General features: G+C 47.6%; 1 protein-coding gene across 2 annotated transcripts in view; it reads left to right on the forward strand.

Annotated features, from left to right (window-relative positions):
* The window catches only part of FRMD4A (FERM domain containing 4A), a gene marked incomplete at both ends in the record, with an annotated part of 344,634 nt that overhangs the window by 257,775 nt on the left and 60,789 nt on the right, over positions 1-26,070 (forward strand). For both annotated transcript variants that reach the window (XM_084306545.1, XM_084306544.1), the window contains 4 exons: positions 2,182-2,276; positions 9,521-9,613; positions 20,851-20,935; positions 24,773-24,829. In XM_084306545.1, the coding sequence (XP_084162671.1) occupies positions 2,182-2,276; positions 9,521-9,613; positions 20,851-20,935; positions 24,773-24,829 (330 nt within the window). The remainder of the gene's footprint in view (positions 1-2,181; positions 2,277-9,520; positions 9,614-20,850; positions 20,936-24,772; positions 24,830-26,070) is intronic.

Here is a 26,070-nt window from a genome sequence, read left to right on the forward strand (position 1 = left end):
GGACACAGGACTCATCCTACAGGGAAGGACAGTAACATTGCAGAGCTTAAGAGCAGAGTGGAAAGTAATCTTGGAGGGGGCTAGCAGGGCTTAACTTCACCGCCGTAAGCCTCTTTGGGGACGCTGGCCCCATAACTAACCTGGCACCGCTCCAGGGCTGTGTAGATGGAGATATTGTACTGTAGCTATTGTTCCTCTCCCTTGTCTTGCCAGGCAAAGGGTTATCCTCACTTATCTGGCACCATAGGCTTTGGGCACATCCTTTTGGGCACAGCAAGGGTACTCATGCCATGCCAACCATCTTTCCAGGGTTTTTCCGGCAGCCAAATCTCACTCAGCAGAGGGAAGGAGGCAGCTCGTTGCATTTGCCCATCTTGTCTGGGGAGGTGACTGAAGGCTGCTCCTCACTCAATGGCCAGGGGAAAATGCTCTTTTCTGCTCTCTTGCAAAATTTGAAAGCTCAACTTATCCCCACCAAGAGCTTATTCCAGGCTTGGGCAATGCTGCTGTGTTTGAGGCATGCTTTTCCACCACCCTTGCCCTCTCAGGACACCCAGCAAGGCTGGCGGGTAGCTCGCTGCCCTGCTTGGAGCCTACAGAGAGATCAGCATAGCTGGTGTGCTCCTTTTTTGGGGTCACTGAAGGGACCTAAGGGGACAAGGGAAATGACCACAGCCCCAGATCTGGTCTGCTCAGCTCTGAGCACCATTTGGGAGCTAGCTCAAGGGTATGTGAAAGGTAATGCAGCAGGTAGTGTGCTCATAGCAAAGACTCCAGGAGTCCTGCCAGAGAAGTCTGACTTGGGAATGCCAATGAAGCTTGTTGCATGCCACCTCATTAATTATCCACCAGGCTGTTCTTCCTTTACAACAGCTCAGATGTATTGCAGGGCTGCTTTAAGCTAGTGCTGCATTTAGGAAAGGCCATTGCTGTGTCAGGTACTAGAACAGCAATAGGGTTTAGGGACATTTTTGGAGAGAGGTTGAGAGTCCTATGAATGTGTTTGGAAGTACAGATCAGGTGTTTTTTTCAACTCAAACTGGGTTTGTATTTACAGGACAGGGTGATTAATTAGGACAGCAGGGTTCTCAGGTCCTCACCACTCCCTTTCTGCACAGCATCATTGTCACATCTGCCTTTAACAACAGGTTCATGTCTGGGGTAACTCTGACTCAGCTGCTTGGCTGACTTGTTGCGGCAGCCAAGCCTGTGGATGGATTTATTTCCACCGAGGCTGCAGCACGGAGATTTGTAGACCAAAACCTTACAAGAGGTCAGCAGGGATCTCTGTGCCAGCTGTGCCAGTGCTGCTATTACCATTACAGCTCTGGGGTCTGGGGCTAGCACAGGTCTGTGGGATCACAGGAGCACCCACCTGGATCCTTTTTACCCCTGTTTGCTACCAGTGAGAGCTAGCACAAGAGCTCTGTTGTGGCCAAGACTTCACTAGCCCAAAAGAAAACACAGGGGCTCAGCAGAGCGGGTGGAGATTCGTAGGTAAAATTCAAAGAAGGTTTTGCAGGAAAGGCAGAATTGCCTCGTGATAGTAACATGCCTTTTTATATATGAGGTGAGCAGTTTCTTTGAGCTTGGCTTTTATGCTCTTACCAAGGGTACTCTGAAAATGTGTTTTACTTTCCTTTCTTCCCACCGCCTACATTTTAGGATGCATCCTTCTCTGCAAATGACAAGCAATGCTGAATGGGAAACTATTTTGTTCTGTCGTTTACTCCTCATTTGGTTCTGTCACATCCTATCTTTTGGCATTGTGTATTTTATTAGTGTTATGAGAACGTATCTGTGCTGTGCATGTGAGAGTGGGTGTTTGAAATGTGCTTGCAAAGGTCCTTGATAAAAAGCTTTAACAACAAAATTATCAGAGAGGCATGAGTGAGCGGGTCATGGCAAATATGGACACGGGCAGGCAGCAGATCTTCTGCCTGCAGAGACCTTAAGCACTGAAGAGGTCAGAACCACCTGTTTTATATTATTTACCTCGGAGAGAAACTAGTGCTTGTTTCGAGGAGTTAATGTTGCTTGAACATTTAGCTTGAACACCAGAGGGAATATAAAACCAACAGCAGTGGAGCACCTTCAAGGACGGCATGTCCATCCAGAAGCACAGTATCATTACCCCAAATTTCTCTCTGTTAATCACTTTCTTTCATTCTTGTTTTCCAGCCAAAGCTTTTGGCCAAGGAGCTGCTTGACTTGGTGGCATCTCATTTCAACCTGAAGGAGAAAGAATACTTTGGAATTGCATTCACAGATGAAACGTAAGTGCAAGGAATCAAAGACCTAAGAGGAGTCTGTTAGATCATAGGAAATCCAGGGGAGTGTTGTCCAAAATGACCAGTGTAGAAGACCTCTGTATCCCAAGACCAACATCTAGATCAATGTCTACGGAGTGGACATCCCACTGATGTGTCCCCCAGACGTGTCCCACATCTGAGTCTGACCTGTATAGCCTCTCATTCTGAAGGCTGGAGGCCTCTCACAACATGTTCAGCATTGCTGCAAGTGTACAGGGACAGAAAAAATCCCTTCCTCATCCCGTGTTTTTCTCACTGGAAAAATGTTAGCTTAAGCTCTTCTGAACTTAAGATCCACTCGCTAGTTCCAAGATGTTGTCAGACTGGCAAAACCTTTCAGTTAAAGTGTTAAGCAGGTTTAAAGGTAATGCTAATTTATTTCAAGTTAAAATAATAATAATAATAAAATAAAATAAAATAAAAATCTGATGTTTTAGATCCTAGATTAGAATGTCTTAAAAATGGGAAGATGAAAGCATGAGAAAGGAAAGGATTGCTAAATTTAACATGAAGGAAAAATATTTATAAATATAAAATTTCCATTAAAAATAAATAAATAAATAAAAGAGGATTTGACCTTGCCAGGAATCACACAAGAGCCTTACGGCTGAGCTGAACCAAAGAGCAGGCCTCTGCCACTGCAGGCACCTCAGGCAATGCTGGCTGCTCACCTTCAACCCCAGCTCCCAGAGTCCTGTGTTCACCATAAAACTTGAGTTTTTCTCTCACGATAGGACATTTATACCCCTTGTTTAAAAGGCATGTATAAAATTAGCACTGGGTAAACATTAAATGTTTGGCAAATGCTATGATTAGTCCTCGACTGTGACCTCCCAGTCCCTGCACAGCCCCTGTTTCTTTTTCCAGCTCTCTGTTTTCTCTCTGTAGACTTTCCTCAGCACCACATTTCTGTCCTGTAACTCCATCCACCCAATCCCACCCTAGTTTTCAGTAGGTTTTTCTATAAGATGAATCAGAAGGAAGCCCCACACACTTATATCATCTTAAAAGACAAGAGTGCAAAGCCAGTGATGGGTTTTGGGGACAGCTGAGTCAGCAGCACGGCTCTCATGAGCCAGCTCCACTCCCCTGCAGAAGTGGCAGAGAAATGGAAATTATCTGCTGGAATAATGATTTGGGATCGGGTAATGAGAAGCTGCTGAATGATTGCACAGACATACCCACACTGAGCTGAGCCGTGATTGCCCCTCTAGGGACAGTTCCTTTGGCAAGCACCTGCCTGAGGCCATCTCAGGACAAAACTCACAGGGTGAAGGGATGCTCGGTGTCAGACAGGTGCAGAAGCAGGACCTGAATCACAGGAGATCCCAGAATCTGTCCCATTTTTCTGCAAGGCTCAGCCTTGTAGGAGATCTCCAACCCAACACACATCAATGAGACTGGCCCTCAAAGGAGGAGCAGCAGGAGATGCTGACAACTTATAAAGCAGGGGGAGAAAATGGTTTCACCAGCATGTTATTTCTTACTGGAGACAGTGAGTTACTCAGTGGGCGCTGCCTGAGGGGTGCAGGGAAGCCCAATCAGACTAAGAGATGGAAATTTTCTTGAAAAGCAAGAAACATGTCAGACTGCAAAACACGGAGCAGCTGAGCAAGGCCCAGCTCTCAGCTGAGAGGAGTGGGCACAGGGCTCCCCTGAGAGTGCAAGGCAAGCTAACGAGGAGGTGTCGGGAACAAGGCAGAGTCCGGCCTCTCCAGGGGCCTCCAGGTTTAACACAGAACAGCGTGAACAAGGATCTGGGTTAGCAATGGGAAGAAGCAGGAGAGGCTGACAGCAGCTGTCAAGGCCTAGCTCAAAGATGAGCAGCAGATGCAGATGGATGCACACTGACCAGACAGGATGGCAGAGCCTGAGGCATCCTCTCTCTTGGTCACCTTCCCAACCTGTGGTCAAGATGAAGCACAACATATTTTAGCAGATGCTCAGCCAGCCCAGATGAAAGCTTTGGGAACACCCTCATTAAATCCAGCCAGCCCAATCCAGCAGCGGGTTGGTATATGCCAGCTAATATAAAGCTTGGCCTGCAGCCCGTCTGCTGCCCCGCCGTGACTCTCACCCTTACACTGAGGCTTCCTCACTGCTGTGGCAGCAACCTTTACAAAAATAATATTTGCCTAATATGCCCTCCTCAATTGTAAAAAGCTTTTAGCAGAGTTGACACAAACAGCCAACTTTATTTGACTGAACGCAGCATTAAAAAAAAAATGATAGCTGGGGTGTTGGACTGGGTCTTGCAGATGGATGCCCCATGTCACCTTCAGGAAGTAAACTGGTCTGCCTGCACCTCAGATCCCAACCTGTAATGCGAAATGGAAGTGAAAAGAATTATTTTCTTCAAAACCAGGGAAAAAAAACAGTCTCTTATCATGTGTTTGCAGAGCACCGTACACAGCTCTATAACTGATACGGGCCAGAAAGGCAAAGAGCAAGCTGCTAATTCTGTGACACAGCCCCTCAGGGGTTTCCTTCCCCCTGCTGATACCGTTCTGCTGAGCTTTCATGTGCCTTCCCCGAAAGGTGCCCATAAGCAGCTGAAACAGGACAGGCTGGGTTCATAAATGTAATCTGGGGTTGGCTAAATTGCAAGTTTAGGAAGAAGAAAAGCCACTAAAGTATTAAATCAATTCTTCTATTTAAGAGTAAAAGCTCCATAAGAGTAATTTATTTAGAAATGATTTGGACTGGGGATTTCCATTCATTAGTTGCGCTCTATCATGACAACCTGAGAAGAAAATCAATAGGAACAACCTTTGCGTTGGCGACTTAATAGTTTCTTGTGATAATATAGGGTCGTTACCACGCTCACTGTGACTAAAATTAGATTGTCAGCCTATTACGGAGGAAAAAATAACGCCTCCTTTTTTAGTGATCATAGGAACGCTTTATGGTGTGAGCCATTAACTGAGGGAGAGCGCGGGTCAAAAGGGTGTCCTTGCATAGCACGTGGGGCCAAGCTTCATGGGAAGCCAGCAGATCTATTTGGTGGTTGATTAAGAGTGAAAAGGAATGGGGAACGGGTTCAGCTGAGCATGAATCTGCACTAGCCGCCCTCTCCCTTAGCACCGGCCCTTGCAGCATTCATGGAGAGAAAGTGGTCAGGATTCCGCTTCTGTTTGGGGCCACACATGGGTTTTCTGTGTCCTTTGCTTGTCCTTAAACAGGAGTCACCTGCTCCATGGGGAATTACCAACTTTTGTATCCCACTGCTCCCCCTCTCCATGCACCCAGCCAAAAGCTGGTCCGCGTCCTTTTGCTGATGCCTGTCCTGCCTTCATCACAGCAGATCCTGCAGAGCAGCTCCTTTAGCTTCATAATATAAAAGATAAAAACTGCAAGGGGCTGGGGCCCTAACTGTTTGTGTTACAGTTGTGCTAGAGGCTGCACTAACATGATAAGGGAATGACAGAGCCCTTGCTCATCCCAAGATCCTATGGCTCATGGGACAGCAAGGGAAGAGTATAAGAGGGAGAACAGGGCACCAGGCTTCCTAGGAATAGCCTCATCTCCAGGAACTGGGGGACAAACCTATTTGCACCCTCCAGCCATGTAGCAGAGCCAGAGCTAGGGACTCAGATATCTCCCTGAGCTTTGCAACCCTTTCAAAAACATTTCTGTTGAAGGATGAAGACCTTAAATGAGAAAATCTGTGAGCTTATGGGTGGGGTTTTTTGTTCGTTTGTTTCTGCAGTGATTGATGAAAATGTAAAATAGCGTTTATGGTTTCTGTTACTTGATTTGGTCTGTCTCAATGTCCATTCAACTCAGTGAGTCTGACGCTGAAGGGGCGTGAGTTGGTTTATTGGCCCAAGTATCTTTATAACACAAATCAATGTGGACCCACTTCCCAGAAAAGTGGACACTAACCAGGAAATCTGTGTAAACAGATCCACCTGGAGGCAAAGTATTGATGCGCCACTCTTTTCTGAAAGCCCTGATAAAAGAAAACAGAAACCGCTGCTTGCAAATGACGATGCGAAAGCTGGGCACCAAAATCCATACTTGGTCTGTAACCTAAATGGACCCAGTTCCTGTTTCTAAAGGCAGTGATGTTTTGGCTATTGACACACCAGTTTAACTGCCAAGATGAGCACAACCAGCAGAGAAAAATGAGCTGGCTTCCAATAGCCAGCTGCCACATAGGTCACCCAAAACTGTTTGCACCATTATTCGCGAGTACACTGATGTAAATACCTCAATGAGCAAATCAATTGAGATAATGAAACAAAAGCTACTTTGGGCCTCTAAATTGAACTGTGAAGGAAACACAGCTAGACACAGGCACGTACGAATAGGATCCCAGTGCAGGCTGCCTAAATTGGTCCGCGAATACTGTCGGGATTACTACATGCCTAGGGTTGTATGCCCTAACTCTTCTCTGTCCTACGTGGGATTGTGCTCCATGAATAGTTCTGCTGAAGACAGCACGACAGCTTCCAGAGCAAAGCGTTTTGTGGTATAACAGCACTGGAGCTCGGCTCCCCGATAAACCGCGTTCACGGGCGGATGCCAGGGACTGCTCAGGGCTGCTGTTCTGTACGTGCCACACATGGATGCTAGAAAACAAAGGGTTAGGTGACAATCTGCAGCGTAGGAGCCCTCAGCGATGAAAGCTTGTAAGTGGAAATGGAGTACAGTGAGCAGTTAGCTCCTGGCAGTGATTTAAGTGACCTTCCTCCTCTGAAGGAGCTTTGGATTTAAGCTCCGTGCAGATGAGAGCAATGCAACTCTCCAACCCAAAACTCGGTGGGCACTTAGCACGAGCGTTATCCATACCCACAATGTGTGCAGCATGGCCGTGTAACCTGGTATGCACACACACATGCAGGTATTTCTTTTTTTGATGGTATCAATCTGTCTCTTGGGGTAAAAGGCAGTGAGAATGAAAAGAGCAAGTCTTCAAAATGTAAAATACCTTGAAATTGCTTAGTGTTTTGTGCACCGTGGCTTCTCAACACCTCATTGTATGTGTTTGGCAAACCCAGACATTCCTGTTGGACAAACATAGATGCAGACAACAAGTCCTTTGTCAACAAATCGGTCTTGGTCGGAGCCCGTGCGTAACGCCGTCAGCCACTAGTGGCTGCTGCTTTGGTGGCACAAATGCAGATGGACAGGTTCAGGATAAGATGCCAGGCTTAGTGTGACTTTGCCGTGCTCTGACAGTGCTTCACACTCTGCCCTACACGGATAAATGTGGCTAGGAAAGGGGGAGTGTGTCTAGTTTCAAGCCCCGTGCGTGCTATGACCTTCACGGTTAATTTCAGCTTTTCTGATTCTCCTTAAAAGAAACATAATAGGAGTTCAGGCCACAAAAAAAAAAAAAAAAAAAAAAAAAAAAAAAAAAAAAAAAGTGGTAAGCAGGAAAAAGACTGGGTTTCAAGAAGAGGGATGCAGCCAGCCCATACACCCAGCCCCATTACCGGGGCCATCCTCACCCCGATCCTGGGCAGCACCTTTGTGCAGCACTGTCCCAGGCTGGGCAGACCTGCTGGCAGCAGAGACATCGATTAGCTGGGATTGCAAATCTACAGCATGGCCTTGGCACAGCTTTTCAGTAGCCAGGCTGCGAGTAGGTTTGTGTGCGCTCCTACACTGCTCAAGCTGCCTTTTATCTAGAGAAAATACATATATATGTATATAAAAACTATTTATAAGATTTATCTAGAGAAAAAGCCTTCTAAACGTTAAAATATCCCAGAGATAAACTTTATGAAACTACATACTTGATGAGTATATAAAGCATGGGGCAAGAAATCTGCCCACCCTCATCTGCATCGCTGCAAGCCAGGGCAGCCGTCTGGAAACTCAGACTGAACCCAGGCGATTCAAAGCGTCCTGAAATCACTCCTTTCCCCTTTATTTATTTTTCTAGAACGGAAAGGGAGCTACAAATCTGGTTAAATTGCTAAAGAGCTGTTGTTGCTTAATTGCCAAGGGAGTTTCTCGGTTGCCCAAAGTACATGCGCTGCTAAGGAGTAATGGGCAGGCACTTGTGAAAGCCGAGTGTGTTTGCTGACAGAGTACATTGTTGAGGCTTGTGGCAACCCTAGAACTTAAATTAACACTTTTTTTTTTTTTTTTCAAAGCAAGCTTTTATTCTTCTTCTTTTTTGGTGGCGTGAAGAATTAATCTCGAGGATTAGCGTGAGCTGGTGAATAGACACTGGAAGGGAGCTCAGGACATCTGAAATCCATTTCCTGCTTTATTTGCTGCACGATTCCCCCCCACCCCAAAAATAAAATACAATAAGAAAAAAAAAAATCACTTCAATTCTCTCTCCCCTTGCTTGTCTAGACAGCAGAGTGCTGAAGGCACGGGCTGCCTCTCCCTCTGGGTGAAATCTGCTCTGCCTGAAATCAATCGCAAAATGCTCACAGGATGCAGCCCTTGCATCACTGAAGGCAGCGGCAAAATTCCTGCTGACTTCAGGGGGAGCCTGAATTTCACCCTCTGTATTTCCACAGCCCCTAATTTAACGGGGCCTTTTTCTCAGCTGGGGAGTGGTTTGTGCCCCCGTAATACAAATCGTGGTGTTTATAAAACGCCGCTCGTGGAACGTGACAAAGAACAGAGCTGCTGCCCAGGAAAGCTTCCAGCTGCAAGGCACCGCCGGGTAAATTGCAGGGGAAAATAACAGCGGACAGGTACCATCGAGGCTGGAGAAGAGCAGCGTGTGGGGATTGGGGCTGCAGCGTTTCAGGGAGCAGCTGTTTCTCAGGAGCTCTCTGAAGGAGGAAAAGCAAAAGGCTGGGCAAGCCCAGCGAGGCTACTGCAAGCATGTGGGTGGTAAATAAACTGTCCGAGGCTGTAAACAGTCAGGCTGAGCCTCGAGTGAAATATTGCAGGCTTTGTGGAAACTCTTAACAACCAGGATTTCTAATGAAAATCTTGACAGACTTTCAACCACACAATTGTTCCAGGGGGTGGCAATAAAAAAGGTGAAGCTCATAACGTTTGGGGCTGCCAGCTTGCCCCCCTTGATGGATTGAACTTTCGCTGCTCGATTCCCAGGCTGAAATGTTGCCGGGCTGATATCGCCCCCGCTCCTCAAACATTTGCTGTGCGTGTTTCAAACAGCACGCAGGGGCCGAGGGCAAACAGCACGCACTTGGCTTCATCTTTTGGAGCACCTCCGACCTCAATGCAGGCGCTGGGCTCACAGCTCTCTCTCTCTCTTCTCTCTCCAGGGGACACTTGAACTGGCTGCAGCTGGACCGCAGGGTGCTGGAGCATGACTTCCCCAAGAAGTCAGGACCAGTCGTTTTATATTTTTGTGTCAGGTAAGTGCATGACAGCAAACCCTTCCCACGAATTACAGCTCATTCCCTAGGAGCCACCTGCCTGGAGAGCACTCTTTTCCTCGCTTGCCATCCATCCATTTCCCCTGGATTGTGCCCGGACTGTGCGTTATTATGTCAGGGGCTAAATTAATCCCAGTATGACCTGTACTTACCTTCTGGGCTCAACCACGCCATGGTGCAATGGGTTATCTGAAAATATCAAATGGTGGCAATTTCTGGCAACCAATTGGCTTCCGCATGTGCATATAACATATTCATAGACTGGATTCAACCAGACTAGAAGGATTTTAATGAAGAATTTACCAGTTTGGGAGAATTTCTCTTCACCTATGAATTTTGCAGCAGCTGTTAGGAGATGCTAGAAAGCAGTCGGTGCTCTTGTGCACACAGCATCTTTGCCTCCAAGGGAGATACTTTCTGAGAAGACAAATTTGCTCTTGCAGCCCTAAAACAACCCGAGAGAGGCTGGGGGTTGGGCTGGCATATGTAGGAAATTAAGTTGGGGGGGGGTTGACTTACTTTTAATGCACAGTTCATGTCTAGAGCTAGGCAGTGCAGTGTAACTGTGTCGTCTTCTGTTAGCCTTTCCGCTCCAGTGTTAGATTACATCTGACATCACCCTCATTCATTTCATAGTACCCATAAAAAATGAAGACTTACTTTGGAGTTTCTTCCCCTGAGTGCAGCTTTTTTTCCCCGCGCGGTGATTGTCATTCATTTAACTTCAATTACGAGGGAGGATTCTCCAAAGAGCCTCTTTGTTCGGTTACGTCCCCGTCTTTAGTGGTGGATTTATCTTAGGACAGATCAAGGCTGCACACAGCCCCATGACTCCAGAACTGGCCTGCTCTCTGCCACGAGAAGAGGTTGCTCTATTACATTTTGGGTACTTCAAACCGTAAGGATAGATCCAGAGCTGAATATTTCCAGCGTATGCGATCCAGACCCACCTGTGCTTAGAACCACATAAAGCTGTTGGTGCTTTTCTGCAGAAATATGAGAGTGTTGGGCAAATTCAAACAAATAAACAAAACAAAACAAATAAACAAACACCACAGGCACCCATTTATTGAGTGTCTTACCTAGGGGCCAAATTGAGGAGTCTGTGGAGGGGCAGGGATCCCGTGGAAAGCAAGGAAATCTCTGACTGAGCAAGAGCTAAGTGCAGATTTCAGGAGTGGAGCCAGTGAAAGCTGCTCATATTCATTTCAAAGACCACTCAACGAGCATAAATATTGCCATCTGTATTGTTTTATGAGAGTTGGCAGCAGAGTGGAGACAAGTCATTCTAGCAGGATCTTAGCCAAGAGACATTTTAGAAGTACGGATCCATTCAACAGTTAGTAACTGAGTGAACTCTCCTGTTCCGGAATCGTAATCCATAGGGGAAACCCATGGGGGAAAAGTCAGCATTCGGTGGCTGAAAAGAGTGTGAAAAAACACACCAAGTTTGGACTTAAACTCTTATTTTTGATAGCAATGACTGGATTGTCACACGTTTTGGAATGGGCTGGAAGGCCAGATGCCTCATGAGTTAGGAATGGGCATTAACTGACTGTGATTTCAGTTGCCATGTGGATGTCAGATGCTAGAAAGACACTGAAAAAGCTTCCCAGCGTGTAGCAAGTTCCCGTGTCCATCCCCAAATCTGAGCTGAGCCGCAAGCAACTGGAGGAGAAACTGTCTCCAGGCAGCTGGCAGAAGTTGGCGAGACCCCACGCGTCTGTTACCCAGCGGCATGAGTTCAGGCTTGGGAACTAATGCAAGGGCTGAAGGAAGGGTTGTGAAGAGACCTGCCCATAGGCGGGGCTGTATTTTGGTAGCCTAGAGGTGCACAGGGGCTTCCAGAGCCACCCATATGCTCTAAATGTGCGTTTACACGTAGGGAAGCATGACTTTTTAAGCAAAGTTTTCTTGGAAGAAGGACGCTGCAGATAGGAAATTTCACAAGCTTTACAGCGTGAAATCCTCCTCCTTTATTCAAATCTCTGCAGCATCATTGAAGCTTTGTCTTTTGCCCTACATTTCCTTGGGGTGTGACGTTGTTGAGCAGTGACGTCCCGTGTCGTTACTCTCTTCTGTAATCAGAGACCAAAAATCAAAGAAGGAGGAATTTATAGGGACGTCCTTAGCATTAGTTCAGAGGGAATGGTTACGGCACCTGGACACATGCAGAACTAACTGCAACCTCTGTCTTTAGGTTGTCACCTCTGGAGCTTTCCACTGAGAACAACGTAGGTATCTCAGAAGAGATCAGAATTGCTTGGGCAGCTGTGAACAGCCCCGTGGCGGTTCTTGTGCAATATTATTTTATGAGACTCTTTGCCAACAGCCACTTAAACAGCGCTAAAGCCACGCACGACAGTGAGAGGGAGAGTCCCGTGTCTCTGAGGGGAGGTGGGACGTCTGGCGATGTTAGTTCTCGTCTTTGAAGTCGCTTCTTGGGTGGCTTCCTAAAGTCCTGGCCACTCGGTAGTGGGGGAAACTCACTGCCTGCCTCCGAGGGTTTACAGAGCAGATAAACCAAGGCGGATGAGAGTCACGGCTGAAGTCCAGGAGAAGCGAAGGACAGAGGGGAAGGAAGGATTGCTTGGCTGTTTTGAGACCAGAAGAGGACAGTGAAATTGTATCTGACAACACGAGCTGCACAGCAAAAGGCAGGAACCTAAGGAAAGTGTGGAGAGCAAGGCAGCGAGGAGGTCAGAGGAAAACAGCTGGCAGGGGGTCGGGTAAATGCCTTTCTGCTTTCAGCAGGGAAGGGAGCATTCAGCTCTCGTTCACATAGGCAGGGAAAAAAAAGGCAAAGTCACTCCCTTTGTGTAAATCCCTGAAGTGAGGGAGGACCAGAGCGCAGACAGGCTGTTTGTTCACGGAAAGCAAAGCTGGCCCAGCTTTGCAGTGAATTCTCCTCCTCAAACAATGGCCTGGTGGGATTAGTGATCCTTAGCTAGGGAACCACCAGCATGAGCCTGATCTCTTTATCTCCTGGGTGTTTGTCCTGCTGTTAATTTATATGAACAAGCTCAGCAAATAACATTCACTTCAGCGGTGGATCTTCTCCCAGGAACGAGCACGCCCGTTCTCAGGGCAGCTCCACCAGCCAAACGGTGACAGCACGCTGCAGAAGTCGTCACGCTGAATCAGAGCATCCCCCACGTGGAAAGGCTTTTCTTACAGAAAGGCACTGAAAAAAAGAATGTGAAATAAATCCTCAATACTCAAATACGCCGTGGGGCAGGGTTTGTCTCTATGGCCCCGTGGTGTCCCCCCAGAGGAATGCCTGTGTCCAGCAAGGTCTGGCACTTGTTCACATGCAGCGGCTAGGCTGAAGTCAGCAGGAGAGCTGCAGGGGCTCAGGGCTCAATATCTCAGGGCTCAATATTGAGGCCAGACCCTCTGCCAGGTTGCCACAGTTACTACGGAACGAAGTGGCCCTAAATAGGAGGCCAGCACTGAAACACGGGGTGCACAGCTCATGTGTGTCGATGCTTTCTTTAGGAACGTAGCTGGGTGTGCACCGCTTGTGGCCCTGGTCTCAGCCAGGTGGGACACACGTCTGAGGTGGGACGGGACTCAGCACACCAAACCCGAGATGTTTTCCACGTAGATTGCTCTGTGTCGGGGCTAATTACCGCAGCCTCTCCGTGCAATCACTGGAATGAAGCAGGCACTTTTCAGGAACAATTCATCTGACCTGATTCTCGACGACTTACTTTGGAAGTGGCAGGCTGAAAGAGCTGCCTCCTTCCTCTGATCCCAGACCCCTGCTCAGAAGTAGGACACACACCGTAGCTTCCTCTTTTCACCTGATCAATCCCCTCTGTGTGCTTTATGTGCAGCCTATAAATTTGGATTCTTTCAAAGCCAGTTGGCCCAGCCAGGGCTGAGAAGACATTCCCTGTAGATCCGTGTAGAGGCAGAGCTTTGCCTGGCTACCTGAACAGAATTGGACCAGATTTCAGCTGCTAATGAGGCCTCGGGCTATTTTAGTTCTTCACACTCCTTTATACCCATTTTTTAAACCAGCATCCCATTCGAAAAAAAAAAGAAAAGGAGCTCTAGATCACTTGGAAACAGCCAGCCCTGGAAGGAAGGAAGAAGGTGGCTGCCAGTATCAATTGTTCACGGGGATAGACTTGCTGATAACTTGCTGCAGAGGTTCATTGCTGCCTCCCCCGCTGCCCAGAGGACACAACCGGGGTGCGGTTTCACAGCACGCCACCTGCACTTTGCCCAAACCACTCACACCACGATCCCAGCACGCCACGGCGTGTGTGTGCCATTCCCTTCCAGTCGGCTTCGCCTGTCTCCGGGAAATTAGATTAGGGGGTGGTGATGACAGCAGCCTGCTGGGGCAGGGAGAGACGAACAGAACCACACTAAATTAACCAGAGCAATTTATTTGTCTCGCACGTAACGGGCTGTGCTTCTCCACCCATGGTCTTCCTCACCGGAGAGGGGTTTGTGGCACTCCACCGCCTTGCTCCTCGGCAAGGAGGGCACTGCTGGACCCCCCTTTGCCACGGGACTTCATCATCCCAGGAGAGTTCAGAGAAGTGCCCTGCGATGTTCAGCACCTTGGGGTGCTCCGTGCTCATCCCTGTGCCTTGCTCTCACCTCTTTGAGCTCCTTCTCTCTTTACCAGCACAGAGATGGTAACTCTGAGCTCCCGGACAGTTTATGCTATGTATAAGTGGAGACAAAGAGCATTTGAGTTTCTCACTTGCATTTCTCCAGCTCCACGCACTGCTGGGATACTGTAAAAACAGCAAAAATCGGAACATGAAATCTGCGTAACCAACCCAGCCCAACCAGGCTGCTTTCGGGGCTTCCCAGGAGCCCCAAAAAACCCCGGCGAAGCAGTGCCAGAACCCAGATCTCTTTGTGAAGCACTCTTCAGGCTGGTCGGTGTGCAAGCAAAGGGGGGAGATCTCAAAAGCCGACAACCCTGCGACCCCCCTCCTCCCACCCAGCCGTAGGATATAAATACAGCCGCTCAGCCCTTGTTTGTGCTGGAGGACAAGGCTCCCCGCAGACAATTTACTGCCGCCTCCTCGGGCTGGCCCCCTGCTCCGTTCACTGGGAGGAAGGTGTAATAAATCGCCTGCGGGGAGGCTGAGCTCCTCGGAGCCTCTTTAGAGACACGAGAAACTTGTGTCCAGTCGGAAGATTTACTCGTGTGAAAAGTGACCTCTGCTTGAGGAAGGGAACTAATGGGGCTCTGCTACTTAGCGCACAGCTCCGAGCTGAGCCATCCATTACGCACACGTCTTAATAGCAGCCTGGCTCTCGGGTCCCATAACATTATTCCCCTTTTTCTGCTTAACGGGGAATATGTTTGTATAAGCGGGCTGTGCTTAGAAAAGGGGCGAAGTTGTTTTTCCTCCGCACTCGGCCACCTGAGGGGGAAGGAAATCAGTATGCACAAAACGTGCTGGCTGCAGCCACGTTTTGAGTGTGTTGACGCTGGCAGCGTTGTCTTGTCTAATTTGGGGAAGCATTGAGACGGCGCGGTGGGTGCTATGCAAAAAATGATGGATGCTGTCAGTGTAAGATTTGTACCTCATTTGGATCAGGGAGCAACAGCTACGGCAGTGCCCACACAGAGCTCCTCCAGCTGGGTCAAAGCCGTGCAGGCACCGCTTCCATTTTCATTGCAATTTGTGCGTTTATTCCTTACACCCGTGGGTGTGATCTGCTGTCACCAGCGAAGCAAGCAGAGAGGATCACGGAGCACTCAGAGAGCCAGGCTTGAGCTCAGGAGAGAGGAGAAATCCCCTGGTGGCTGAGGGAGAGGGGCTCTCAGCTCACACCTGGGGCAGAGAACCCCATCGCTCCAGGCCAAGAGGAGCAGCAACAGCCTTTTTGTGCACAGCTGCACTTCCCTGGCCAGCTAAACTCCCCGGGACTTTTCAGGGTGAAGCCATTTGCAAAATAGATTGAGCTGGCTGCTTCTTTTGTGGTCTTGTCAGGCCTTTCCTTCTCTGTGTTGATGCTGGAGCACACAGTGGTTTGCAGAGATTCCCAGATGTGGAGCCTGGAAAACAGCTGGAGCCCAATGTATTCCAAAGCAGATCACTTGGGTTTTTGTACCTGGAGAAGGGGAAGCACAGGAATGAGCAAATATCTCATGGTTTTCCGTCTTTCTGCAATCACATTCACCTCCAGGGTTTGTAGTTTCTGTGCAACGAGGCAGGAGTCGACACAGGTCTCTTGCTGCATCCCGTCCCCCACACCCCGATTGCTGGTGCAGAGCAAGGGGAGCGCAGCGTGGCACAAGCACAGGGGACAGAGCACGGCACCAGAACCAAAATTAATGCAAAGAGGATGTAAACGGGGCTTTTTGCTGTCTCCAATTTTCATTCCTGGCTGATGACTTAACAGGCCAGCTATTTAACCGCTGCCTGCTTTAGATGTCAGTGCGTAAACTGCTCACCTATAGCTGTTAGCAAAGAGGGCTGCAACAGAAAAGGAGCTCTGCAGCCTGAGCTGCTCCAAACGCTCATTTAGCATGAGACCCTGGCCATAATGACATCTGCATTTAAGTCCATTACACCGACGCGTGTGATTATTCTTCCCCTGGTTAGCAAATGGCCTCATATTTTTCAAATTATCCTCCGAGGTTTTAAATGACATAGTGGGGGATAATGAGCCAGACCCCGGGGTGGGTGAGGCAGGAAAGGGGTCTTCTCCTTTTAGCCATCGCTGTGTAATCATGAAATAAGAGACAGCCCGGGGTCTGCTGGCAGCTCTGTCCTGCATCCAGCTGGGAAGGCCCACGGAGTGCCCATCGCCATCATTTCCCTTGGGTCCTACTGCATTTCCCACCTCAGGCAGGAGGAAGCCCTGGGGAAGGTGACGGCACAACGACACCAAAATCCTTTTGCTTCATTTTGACATTTTCTGTGACAACTGGCTTTCCCCTTTATTTTCCTTTTTCATAGAAAAAAAAAAAAAAATATATATATATATATATATTAGCAAGGGAAAGAAGAGTTGCTTGAGGTTCTTATTCTGTTTTATTTTATTTTTTTTCCTTTTCATAGGAGGCCCAAGAGAGGTGTTTTTTCTCCCTGCCCAGGTGCAGTGTCACGGGGCTGGAAGGAAAGGAATCCCTTTTGCCAACACTGTGCACTCAGCTCCTGCCCCTTAACAAAGGCAGGAGCCCTCCCACAAATCACTCCCACCCCGTTATCAGTCCCAGTCACCTTGACCAGCAGCCTCAGTGCCATCCTCAGCCTCCCCGTCGCTGCCGGGCACTGCTCACCTCCCTTTGGATGCACGGAGGCATCTGTCTCACCCAGCTGCCTCCTCTGCCTCTGGGGCCACCCTCAGCCTTCCTCTGATTACATCTTCCTCATTTTAAGGTGTTTCTTTTTGGTGGAAAAAAAAAAAAAAAAAAAAAAGGGTTTTGTTATTGGATAAAAGCCTTTTACGCCAGCTGTCACCAGAGTCAAACTTCAGAGGAGCTAGGATGATTTCGCTGCCCCAGGGCAGATCCACGTGAGATAGATAAGACATCCATTTGCTGTGGTCATGCTTTGAAATATCATTGTGTTTAAGGCCACGGTGAAATACTGTTATCTTTTGGCATGTTCTACTCGGAAATAAATACACTGGCTCGTGATCTCAGATCTTACAACTGTAAATTGGGAATTACACTGCCCAGAGCCCGGTCCCTGCGAGGTGATAGATGTCCAGGTTCTGGTTGATGGGATGTGTCCAGGGCTGTGGTAGGGGCGATGCTAAATAGTTTTTATTTTACCCTTTCTTTTGCTGTGTGGAAACGGGGAGCGCTGGTCAATCCAGCTCTGCTGCTAAAGCAAGAGAGCATCACACTTGTCTTGCTTTGATGGTGAGTCAAGGCTTGGGCATTTCTATCTGCTACAAGTCGAAGGTGAGCATCCATGAAGTGCAAGGGGGAAATTACAGCAATACCAACTTCCCATCACCCAAGGATCAGGAGTTTCCACAGCTGCTTCTCACAGGCACTGCTGCATAACCGCCTGTTGTTGGCTGGCTGCGGTGGGAATCTCCATTCATCGCGGCATCAAGCTGTGTCAGAGCGAGTTGCCAGTTAACCAACACTTTGTGCAGAGCCATCTGATCAGCACAAGGCTCGTCCTCGCAGCTGGAAGACGGAGATGTCTCTAATGCTGCAGCTTCTGAAGTCTTCCAAGATGCTTTCTGCCGTCTTCGTTGTTATCTTCCTGCCACTGAGAGGGAGCACGCGAGATAGGCACTCTGTGTCCATTACCCAGCATAATATTCCCTGGTCCATTTAATTAATGGTTAGAAAATAGATTGGATGAATTATAAGTGACTGGTGCTAAGGGAGGAGAGGGGGGAAGATGAGGGGAAACTCAGAAATAGATTAACTTTGGCCGATCTCCCTTCTTTACGTTTGAAACCTTTTCCAAACTGATTTCTCTGGTTTTAACACACATAGTCTTGGGGAGGTTTAACCCTTCTTGCAGGCACCTCATTTCTCAAAGCAACAGTTGCTGGCTATCAGGGAACTTCCCGTAGGAGCCGTTTGAGGCAAAGCTGTTTGCTGGTTGCATTCTCAGCGCCGCAGGTAGCAGGGTTAAGGCGTCAGACACACGGTACCGTCTGCATCTCTGTCCAGCCCGTCCTTATTTCCTGGATATATCAGCTTCAGAGCACATGGAGGAATGCTGCTCCCCGGGGAGTCCTCGACAGAAACCTAATAGCTGCCCCTCCGTGCAATAGGAATGGGCTGATAATCTTAATAGGCAAAACAGACGCAGGGGGTCAAAGGAGGGAGGAGTATTTTCCAAACTCGACACAACAGTCCCGAACAGCTACATGATTTGCTGAAGGTCACGAAGGAAACCTGTGTCAGAGTCAGGAATTTAACCCAGATCTCTGGCTTGGTTCATTGCCTTAGCAGCTGGAGCTTTCTTCCTGCTTCCTTAGGCACTGCCATGGGTCGTTTTAAACCGCGGTGCATTTGGAAGAGGTGGTAACAGGAGGAGGTCTGACAGATTCACAATCAGTGTGAAAAAAAAACAACACGGGACTTTCAGGCTGTGAATTCAAAGCAGTCTGCTCCAGTTCGGGTTTTCTGAGCTTGCCACACAGCAAATCCCCTAAGACTTCTCTCCGTAAATCTGTTTTCTTTTAAGTAGCAACAATTTCCTGGTGCACATGCTTTGTATTTGCCTGGGTGCATGTGTGAGAGCCAGTAGCTCCCCTGCACTCTCTCCACACCGGAGATCACTCGAGAATTGTGTTTTCTTGTTGAAGATGAAGTATCATGTGCAGGCTCTGTGCTAGGAGAGACTCAATTTTGTACAGAAAATGATCTGGGCATGTGTCTATGTGGAAAGCCTTAGGAAAGAGCCGTGCAGCAGAAAGAAAATGCAATATTGCCCTCTAGTGATGATGAGGATGGTCTCATTTGATCCGCTGATGAAACAAAAAAGTGTGTTTCTGCTAACCTTCACTGGGACTTGAAAATAGAGTAAATGTTCCCTCTTTTTTCTGACCCTGGAATTAAAGATCTGACCATCACCTGCTTCAAGGACAGCAGGTGAAACCCAGGGGAAGCCAAATAAATAAATACATAAAGTTGAATTTTTATGCTTGATGATTCCTATGTTCAAATGTTTTCTTTTTTATTTTCCTTTTAAAAAAAAATCTCATTTGAACTGCTCTGGAGGGGGAGGAGGATGCGTAATTGCAGGAGCATCTCAGCAAATAAACATAAAAAGCTCAAAATATTTCATTCGAGTATGTAGTTGGCTGTACTTGTCAGGAAATAAACTGTTTTGAAGGGTCTTCAGAAGACACCTAGGAGCACTACAAAGCTTTGACCTTTAGCCCTGAGAAGGTTACATTTAAGGCCCTCAATTCTGCAAACAACTGAACACAGACAATCCCTTTAATGCTTGTGTGAAGCCCCAAGAGTTTCAGCAGGTCTCATAGCTTCACTCCCAGACAGCGGGGTCACGGAGTAAGATTTCTCTGTAACTGGACTCCGCATCTCTACCCAGATTTCTAAGGTATCTGTTGTTTTTTTTTAAGTTCCTAATACAGACAGCATTTCCCTGGCACCTTCCCTATTCTAATTGCCTCTGACAATGCACGATAGTAGTGGAATTTATGTAAGGAACATTGCTGCCACTGTACTGAAACTTAAAGATCACTCTGAAACAGAGTGGGCAGATAGATGTATTTTTTTTTCCTCAATTAAAACATGAACTAAACAAAAAAATCACCTTAATCACTACCTGAATAGGCTGTCTCTTACCACAGGAATCCTAAAAGCATACAGCATACTCATATGTAATGGTTTGATATTAAATTTGATGATATATCTTGCACTTATTTTTATCCTGGGATTTTTACCCCAAAAGGTCACAAGGCAGAATTAAGGGCTGGAGTCTATTCAAGCTGGTGGCAAAACTAGAGCTCACTGCCAAAGGATCATTCATACATACAATGAACTTCCAATGTAATTGCAAATATTTGGGGTAATCAGTCAATGCAATAGACTGGGTTTTTTGAACATGGAGGGTTTGGATTGGGCAGATTTTTACTGAGTCCTGAGAATTCATCTCACTCTGCTAAAAAATAGATTATTGTCATCCCCAGCATCACTACCCATGGTACTGTTAAATTGTGCGAGGTCCTTAACTACTGCTGGTTAATTACTCTGTAATTATAGAAGTTGCATGCTACCCACGAACAAATATATAAAAAGCCATTATGAAATGTGCCGTATTAAGAGCTGAAGTGGACAGAGAGGAAACACAGAAGTGGATTTCTGGCAGTGAACATTTTATGTGTGGCAGATTGACAGCACAAAAATGGATAGGAAGAGTAAAGGGGCAAAGAAAAAGTGCCAAAATGTGATGGAGAATGAAGGGGAGTTTGCAAACAAACAGAATAAAGGATTATTTAAAGTATAAAAAAAAAAAAATAAAACAAAGAGCTACTTAGAAACAAAATAAACCACTTGATGATTCAGTTGCTTCAGTATGTCTTGGGTGGTGTTGAGTGCTCATGTCCTATAGCACGCACGAGCCTCTTTCATCAACAAATGACGTCTCTGCACCAAACAAAGAAACTTCATTTTCAGTATACACATCACAACTCCATTGACCACATCTTTTCATGTGATGAGTACGTTTTCATGTTCTGCCTTGGTTCCCCCACATGCCTCACCTCTCTTGCTTTCCCCCTTCCAGGTTCTACATTGAAAGCATCTCCTATCTGAAGGACAATGCCACCATCGAGCTGTTTTTCTTGAACGCCAAGTCCTGCATCTACAAGGTAAAGATTCTGGGCACTCAGGATTTTGAATTTTGTCTGGAAATGAGAAAAAAAGTGAATCTCTGAAAGAGCAGTTGGCATTGTGTTGCCCCCAAACCTCCGTCCCCAAGTTATGAATCCCCTTAAAAGCTGCATGCTTGGGTTTCATCTCTGGACTTTGAGGTTCTGAGGTAAACCCCCCCTTCAAATAGCTCTTGTGGTTGACAGGAGGAAATCTGCAGCTGTTAAAATGAGAAAGTGCTTGGTATTTAGAAGGAAAACTCTTGATTTTGTGCTGAAAAAGCGCCGTTCGCGCTTCCCGCCCGAAGAGGGCGGCAGCGGCTGCGCGGGCTGCGGGCGGGCGCCATCTTCTGGGCTGGGGACGGGGGAGAGGGAGGGAGTGTGGCCGGCGGTGAATAAATAAAAAGTGTGTAAATAAATGTGTTTGTGAGACTGTGTGTGTGTAAGGAAAGTGTGAGTTTGTGTGTGTGTGTGCGAGAGGGGGGGTGAGCACCTGAGGAGTGCTTACCACGTGTGACGACGGGTGTGTGTGTGACAGGAACTTTGTGAGATTTTGTGTCTGCAGGAGGGTGAGTGTGGAAGTGTGAGGGATGTATATGAATCTGTGTGTGTAAAAGTGTGACTTGTGAGAGAGGTATATGAGTCTGTGCGTGTGAGTATGACTGGGAATTTGTTGGTTGGGCGAGTAAGCGTGTGAGTGCGTTTGTGAGTGAGCGTGGGGCGGTGCCTGTGTACGGAGGACCACATTGTACAGGAGCAAGCCAGCACGGAGAAATGTTTTTTTTTGTGCCAAAAATAGTCCTGGCGAAAACACCAGCTTGTTGTCACCAGGACGGTAACTCAGAGCTACCCTTTGCGAGGCTGTGTGCTGGAGATAAGGGTTCCTGGCACAGCCTTCCTCCACCACCCCGCAGCAGCAGGGTTGGCTTCTGTGCCACAAGCCAAACATGCAGGTCCAAAAGGAAGGGTCCAAAAAGTAACCAGGTCCAAATAATAACCAAGAGTTGCTACAGCGCAGGCTTGGCTGCATATGGCTCTGCATATGGGAGAGATTTTATGGCAGCTAGTATTCTCTGGAAGGATCCCTCATCCCTGTGCTGGTAGGGGCCATTCCTCATAACTCCGCTCTGTCTGGAAGGAGGAGAAATCTGTAGTCAGAGAGTGATCGTGTCCCACAACCCTGAACATGTTTTTGACAGGCTAAGTGAACTGCTTACACCAAATCTGAGGCCTCACTTCCTGGTATCTGCATAGCCTAAAATGCAGGGACTAAATCTTCACATCCTAAAATGCAGGGTAAGTTGCAGGAAGCCAGAAAATACCTTTTTTTTTTTTTTTTTTTTTTTTTTTTTCTAGCACCAGGGAAGGGATGGAGTTGCTGAGCTGAGCTTCACAGAGCTCTGCTCTCTGGCAAGGCTGCAATGAGATGTGCTTAGTCAGCCCTCTCCAGCAGCAAGCTCAGTGAGCATCACATTTTGGTTCCCGGGGATAGTTCCTTTTTGGAGTGTTGCCAGGAAAAGCTTACGCTGTTGTTCTTTTTTTGGAGAAAGCTTAATGAGAAGACGGAAAATAGAAAAAAAAAAAAAGAAAAAAAAAAAAAAAGAGGAAAAAAGTGCCTACAGATCTAGGTTGGTCTATTTTAGTCTGACCTCTCCCAAAACCATTACTTTGCACATTCACGCTGACTGTCATCTCTGTCCAAAAATAGTCCTGCTGGATTCCCAGTCTCCCACGCGAGTCCTTCCCTGTCTGACTTCCAGCCACACTAAGCCGTGCTGTCTTATTAAAAAAGGCGCTGAATTTCAAAGTTGGTTTCAAGGTCTCTGCTCAGATGCAGAGTGAGAACCCAGCCAGCAAGGAGGGATCCAATAGGTATAGAAAGGAGGGATTCAGTGCTTGCCATCCCTACAGGTAGCAGGTCTTGCAAGTGCCTTCCTTGTCCAACAAAAGGTTTCCTTGATGGACTTCTCACAGAAGGCTTCATCCCCGGTTCCCCTACCAGGAAGGGGATGGGATGTGGGTATGGGATGTGTAGTAACGCTGTGTTTGTACATCAAGCCTTCCCCCATTGATTCTGACGGCACACACCCTCAAATACAGGACTGCTCATGTTGGGAGAGAAGAAAACTGTGGCCTGTTTAGTGTGGTCCTGTTTAGCTGGTCCTTTGGGCTGCCAGCTGGCTCTGTGTTGGGTGCTGTGCTGCTCCTGTGGGTCATGCAACTGACCCACATACCCAAACCCTTGCACAGGGCCAGCACAGCCGATGTTGCCCAGAAAAGCCAAGCCACATTTGTACTACCAAACAGGCAGGGCTTGGCGTTGGATGCTGTCCCTCTGCCAGTCACGGTGTTTAATTAAAACCACTCTCTGGTATGGGTGCTAACTAGCCCTGACCCGGGCATTGCTGGGGCACTGTCCAGGCACGAGCACCTGTTCCCGAGAGGCAATGCACTTGAGCTAACTCTGTTTGGGACTGGGGGAGGGAAGAAAAGTGTTTAGTCATGAGCTTTACTCTGCCGTGTACCCTTAGGGCCAGAGAATGGGCCCTGGCCCACTCTACCTACTAGTACAGACTTGCCGCAATATGAAGATGTGGTTGTAGGGGCTGGTTCATCCCCGCCGTGCCCGCTGCATCAAGGAGAGTGAAGGCCAAGCACTCTGGTTCTCCACATCACCATTTGCTGTGGGACATGCCCAAATGTCCCAGCCTGGCCCCGTCTGCATCTGTATCGTGCACCGGCTGCTTCCCTTGGCACAGGCAGACGGTGGTGCAGGTGCCTGTGTGAATCACGGGGAAGGTGTGTTCATCGCCTGTAGCAGAGCTGGGCTTCACTCCCCGGGGAGTCATCGTGCAGGAGGGGAGGGAAGTGCTTGTTTTAAAAAGCTGGCACCAGTGGAAGCCAAGGACACCTGGATCTTACCCTCTGTTTTGTTCTCTTTGTTTTGGATTTTGCCAGAGACGAAGCAACGCGATTGTGGCTTGTAAATGAGGTGCGGCCCTGACTTGGCTGGAGCACAGATCACAGCCGTGATCTATATTGAGATAATTCACTGCTTGCCAGATGAAATAAAATATTAAAAACAGCAGTTTAAATAAACACAACAGAAAATCCACTACAGGAGTAAGCTGAGCAGGGACCCACTGTATGTGGCCACACCAGAGACCTAGTTGCATAATTGACGCCTAAGCATTATCCAAGTAAAAGCTCACTGTCTTCCCAAAAAACAACACTTGGCCATGGGATCAATGCTCCTGCCACCCAGCCCAAGCATTTTTGGTGTCTGCATCCCACACGTTTAGATAAAGCAGTGCACACACCCCTTGGTCCTGTGACCACTGCCTCAGACACAGCAGAAGAACCCTGAAGGGATCAGATAGGGCCCTCAGTGTCCTTGTGACCCTGGTGTCCAAGCAAAATGCTCACAATTTCACCTCATCCTCCAAGATTACTTTTGTCAGGGGCCAGGTCCTATAGAGTGAAGATCTGCCAAAATGGATTCCCCAGGCTACCTTTCAGTAAATGATAAATGAAAATAAAAATGACCCTTCTCCTCTCCCTTCCACCTGCCTTCTCCTACCTCCTCCCAAGGAATCCCTTCATGCCACATCCAGTTATGCTTCATTTTCCAGGCTGTCACACTGAATATTTGTCTTTCTCTGCGTAAGAGCGAGCAGGTTCAGCTTCACTTTGGTCTCCAGGAGCACAAGGACTGCTTTGAAGCCTAGCCAGAGAAAACTGGCACCACATGCTTCACCCAGCAGTAGGAGACGCACGGTCATGTAGGAGCTCAGACTCACTGAACTCTCTTTTTTTTTGTTTTCTTCACCCTTCAAGGAACTCATCGAGGTTGACAGTGAAGTGGTGTTTGAACTAGCTGCCTACATCTTGCAGGTAAGCACCAGCCTTCTCTTGCTTGATGCTTCCTCATGTGCATTGAGTCTTTTGACTTGTAACATCCAGAATGGCTGGACAGAAGCACAGGGACTCCCCAACTTCCAGGAGTCTCAGAGTCCCTGTGAACCAAAAGGGGAGATTCCTCCGTGTGGCTGAGATTTGGATGCATGCAGGCCTCAGCTCCTGACAGGTGTGCATTGAGAACAACCTTAAGACTTAAAGACTTTTCAGCAGATCAGCTGTGAAAGTCATCTTTACACAGCTTTTCCATCAATTATACCAACACAAAATCAGTACAGAAGGCTCTCGAACCAGAAGACTCCACATGTGAAGCAGATGCTGCTGCCCAGCACTTTGCTCACATAAATACATATTATGCTGTGTTAACATGGACCACCACAACCCTTGGGGTATGATGCAAAGTCTGAGAAAATCTAAGTGAGGAATGAGATTCCTGGGTGAAATCTGTATCCAGTGGGTACAGATTTCACTCCACTGACTTTAGCTGCATTTGTTTTCCCAGTGAAATTTGTCCCTCTGATGATCCCCATAACCTTACGTACATACAACTGTCTGTATTTTCCAGCGTGGGCAGGAGGGCTTAAAGATTTTCCAAAAACACTCCTCCAGAAACAAATATTATCTTTGCGTTTCCCTCTTCAGGAAGAGGGGAAGGGTCAGAGAACGAGTTACCAGCGGGGTTTGGTATATATCTGGTTCACAAAGAGGAACCTTCTCAGGATAGTGGAGGTGGGGATTTTTTTTAGGGAAAGATCACATTTATGAGCATGGCTGTGGGAGCAGCTCAGAAATAATTGTCAGATGATTCTTGTTCCCCTTTCTTTGTGTAGATTTTATTTTTTTTCCCATCAGCCTGAAGCTGTGTGGCTCCATGTAAGCAGACGAGGCACCTCACCAGACGGCACTAATAAATAACAACACTTTGCACTTCCATGGCACTTTCGTGTTAAAGGAAGCAATTAATGCGTAGGGATTTGAATCTTCATTAAGATCATTTTATGTGACAAAAATGGAGCGAGAGAGTCAGGACGGGGGACTCAATTAAAAGCACATTACAGCAATTGCATACTGGCTGTTGGGGGAATAGACATCAAACAACAGGCTTATTGTGAGAAGCAGCAATAGGGTTATGAATCTATTGTCTGCTCACCCTAATGAATAACGTGAGCGCTTAGTAATTGTACGCCCAGAGCCAGATCTGCTGCTGTAACCCTTGC

Source organism: Netta rufina (assembly GCF_964035555.1).
Source record: "Netta rufina genome assembly, chromosome: 1".
Classification (NCBI taxonomy): Eukaryota; Metazoa; Chordata; class Aves; order Anseriformes; family Anatidae; genus Netta; species Netta rufina.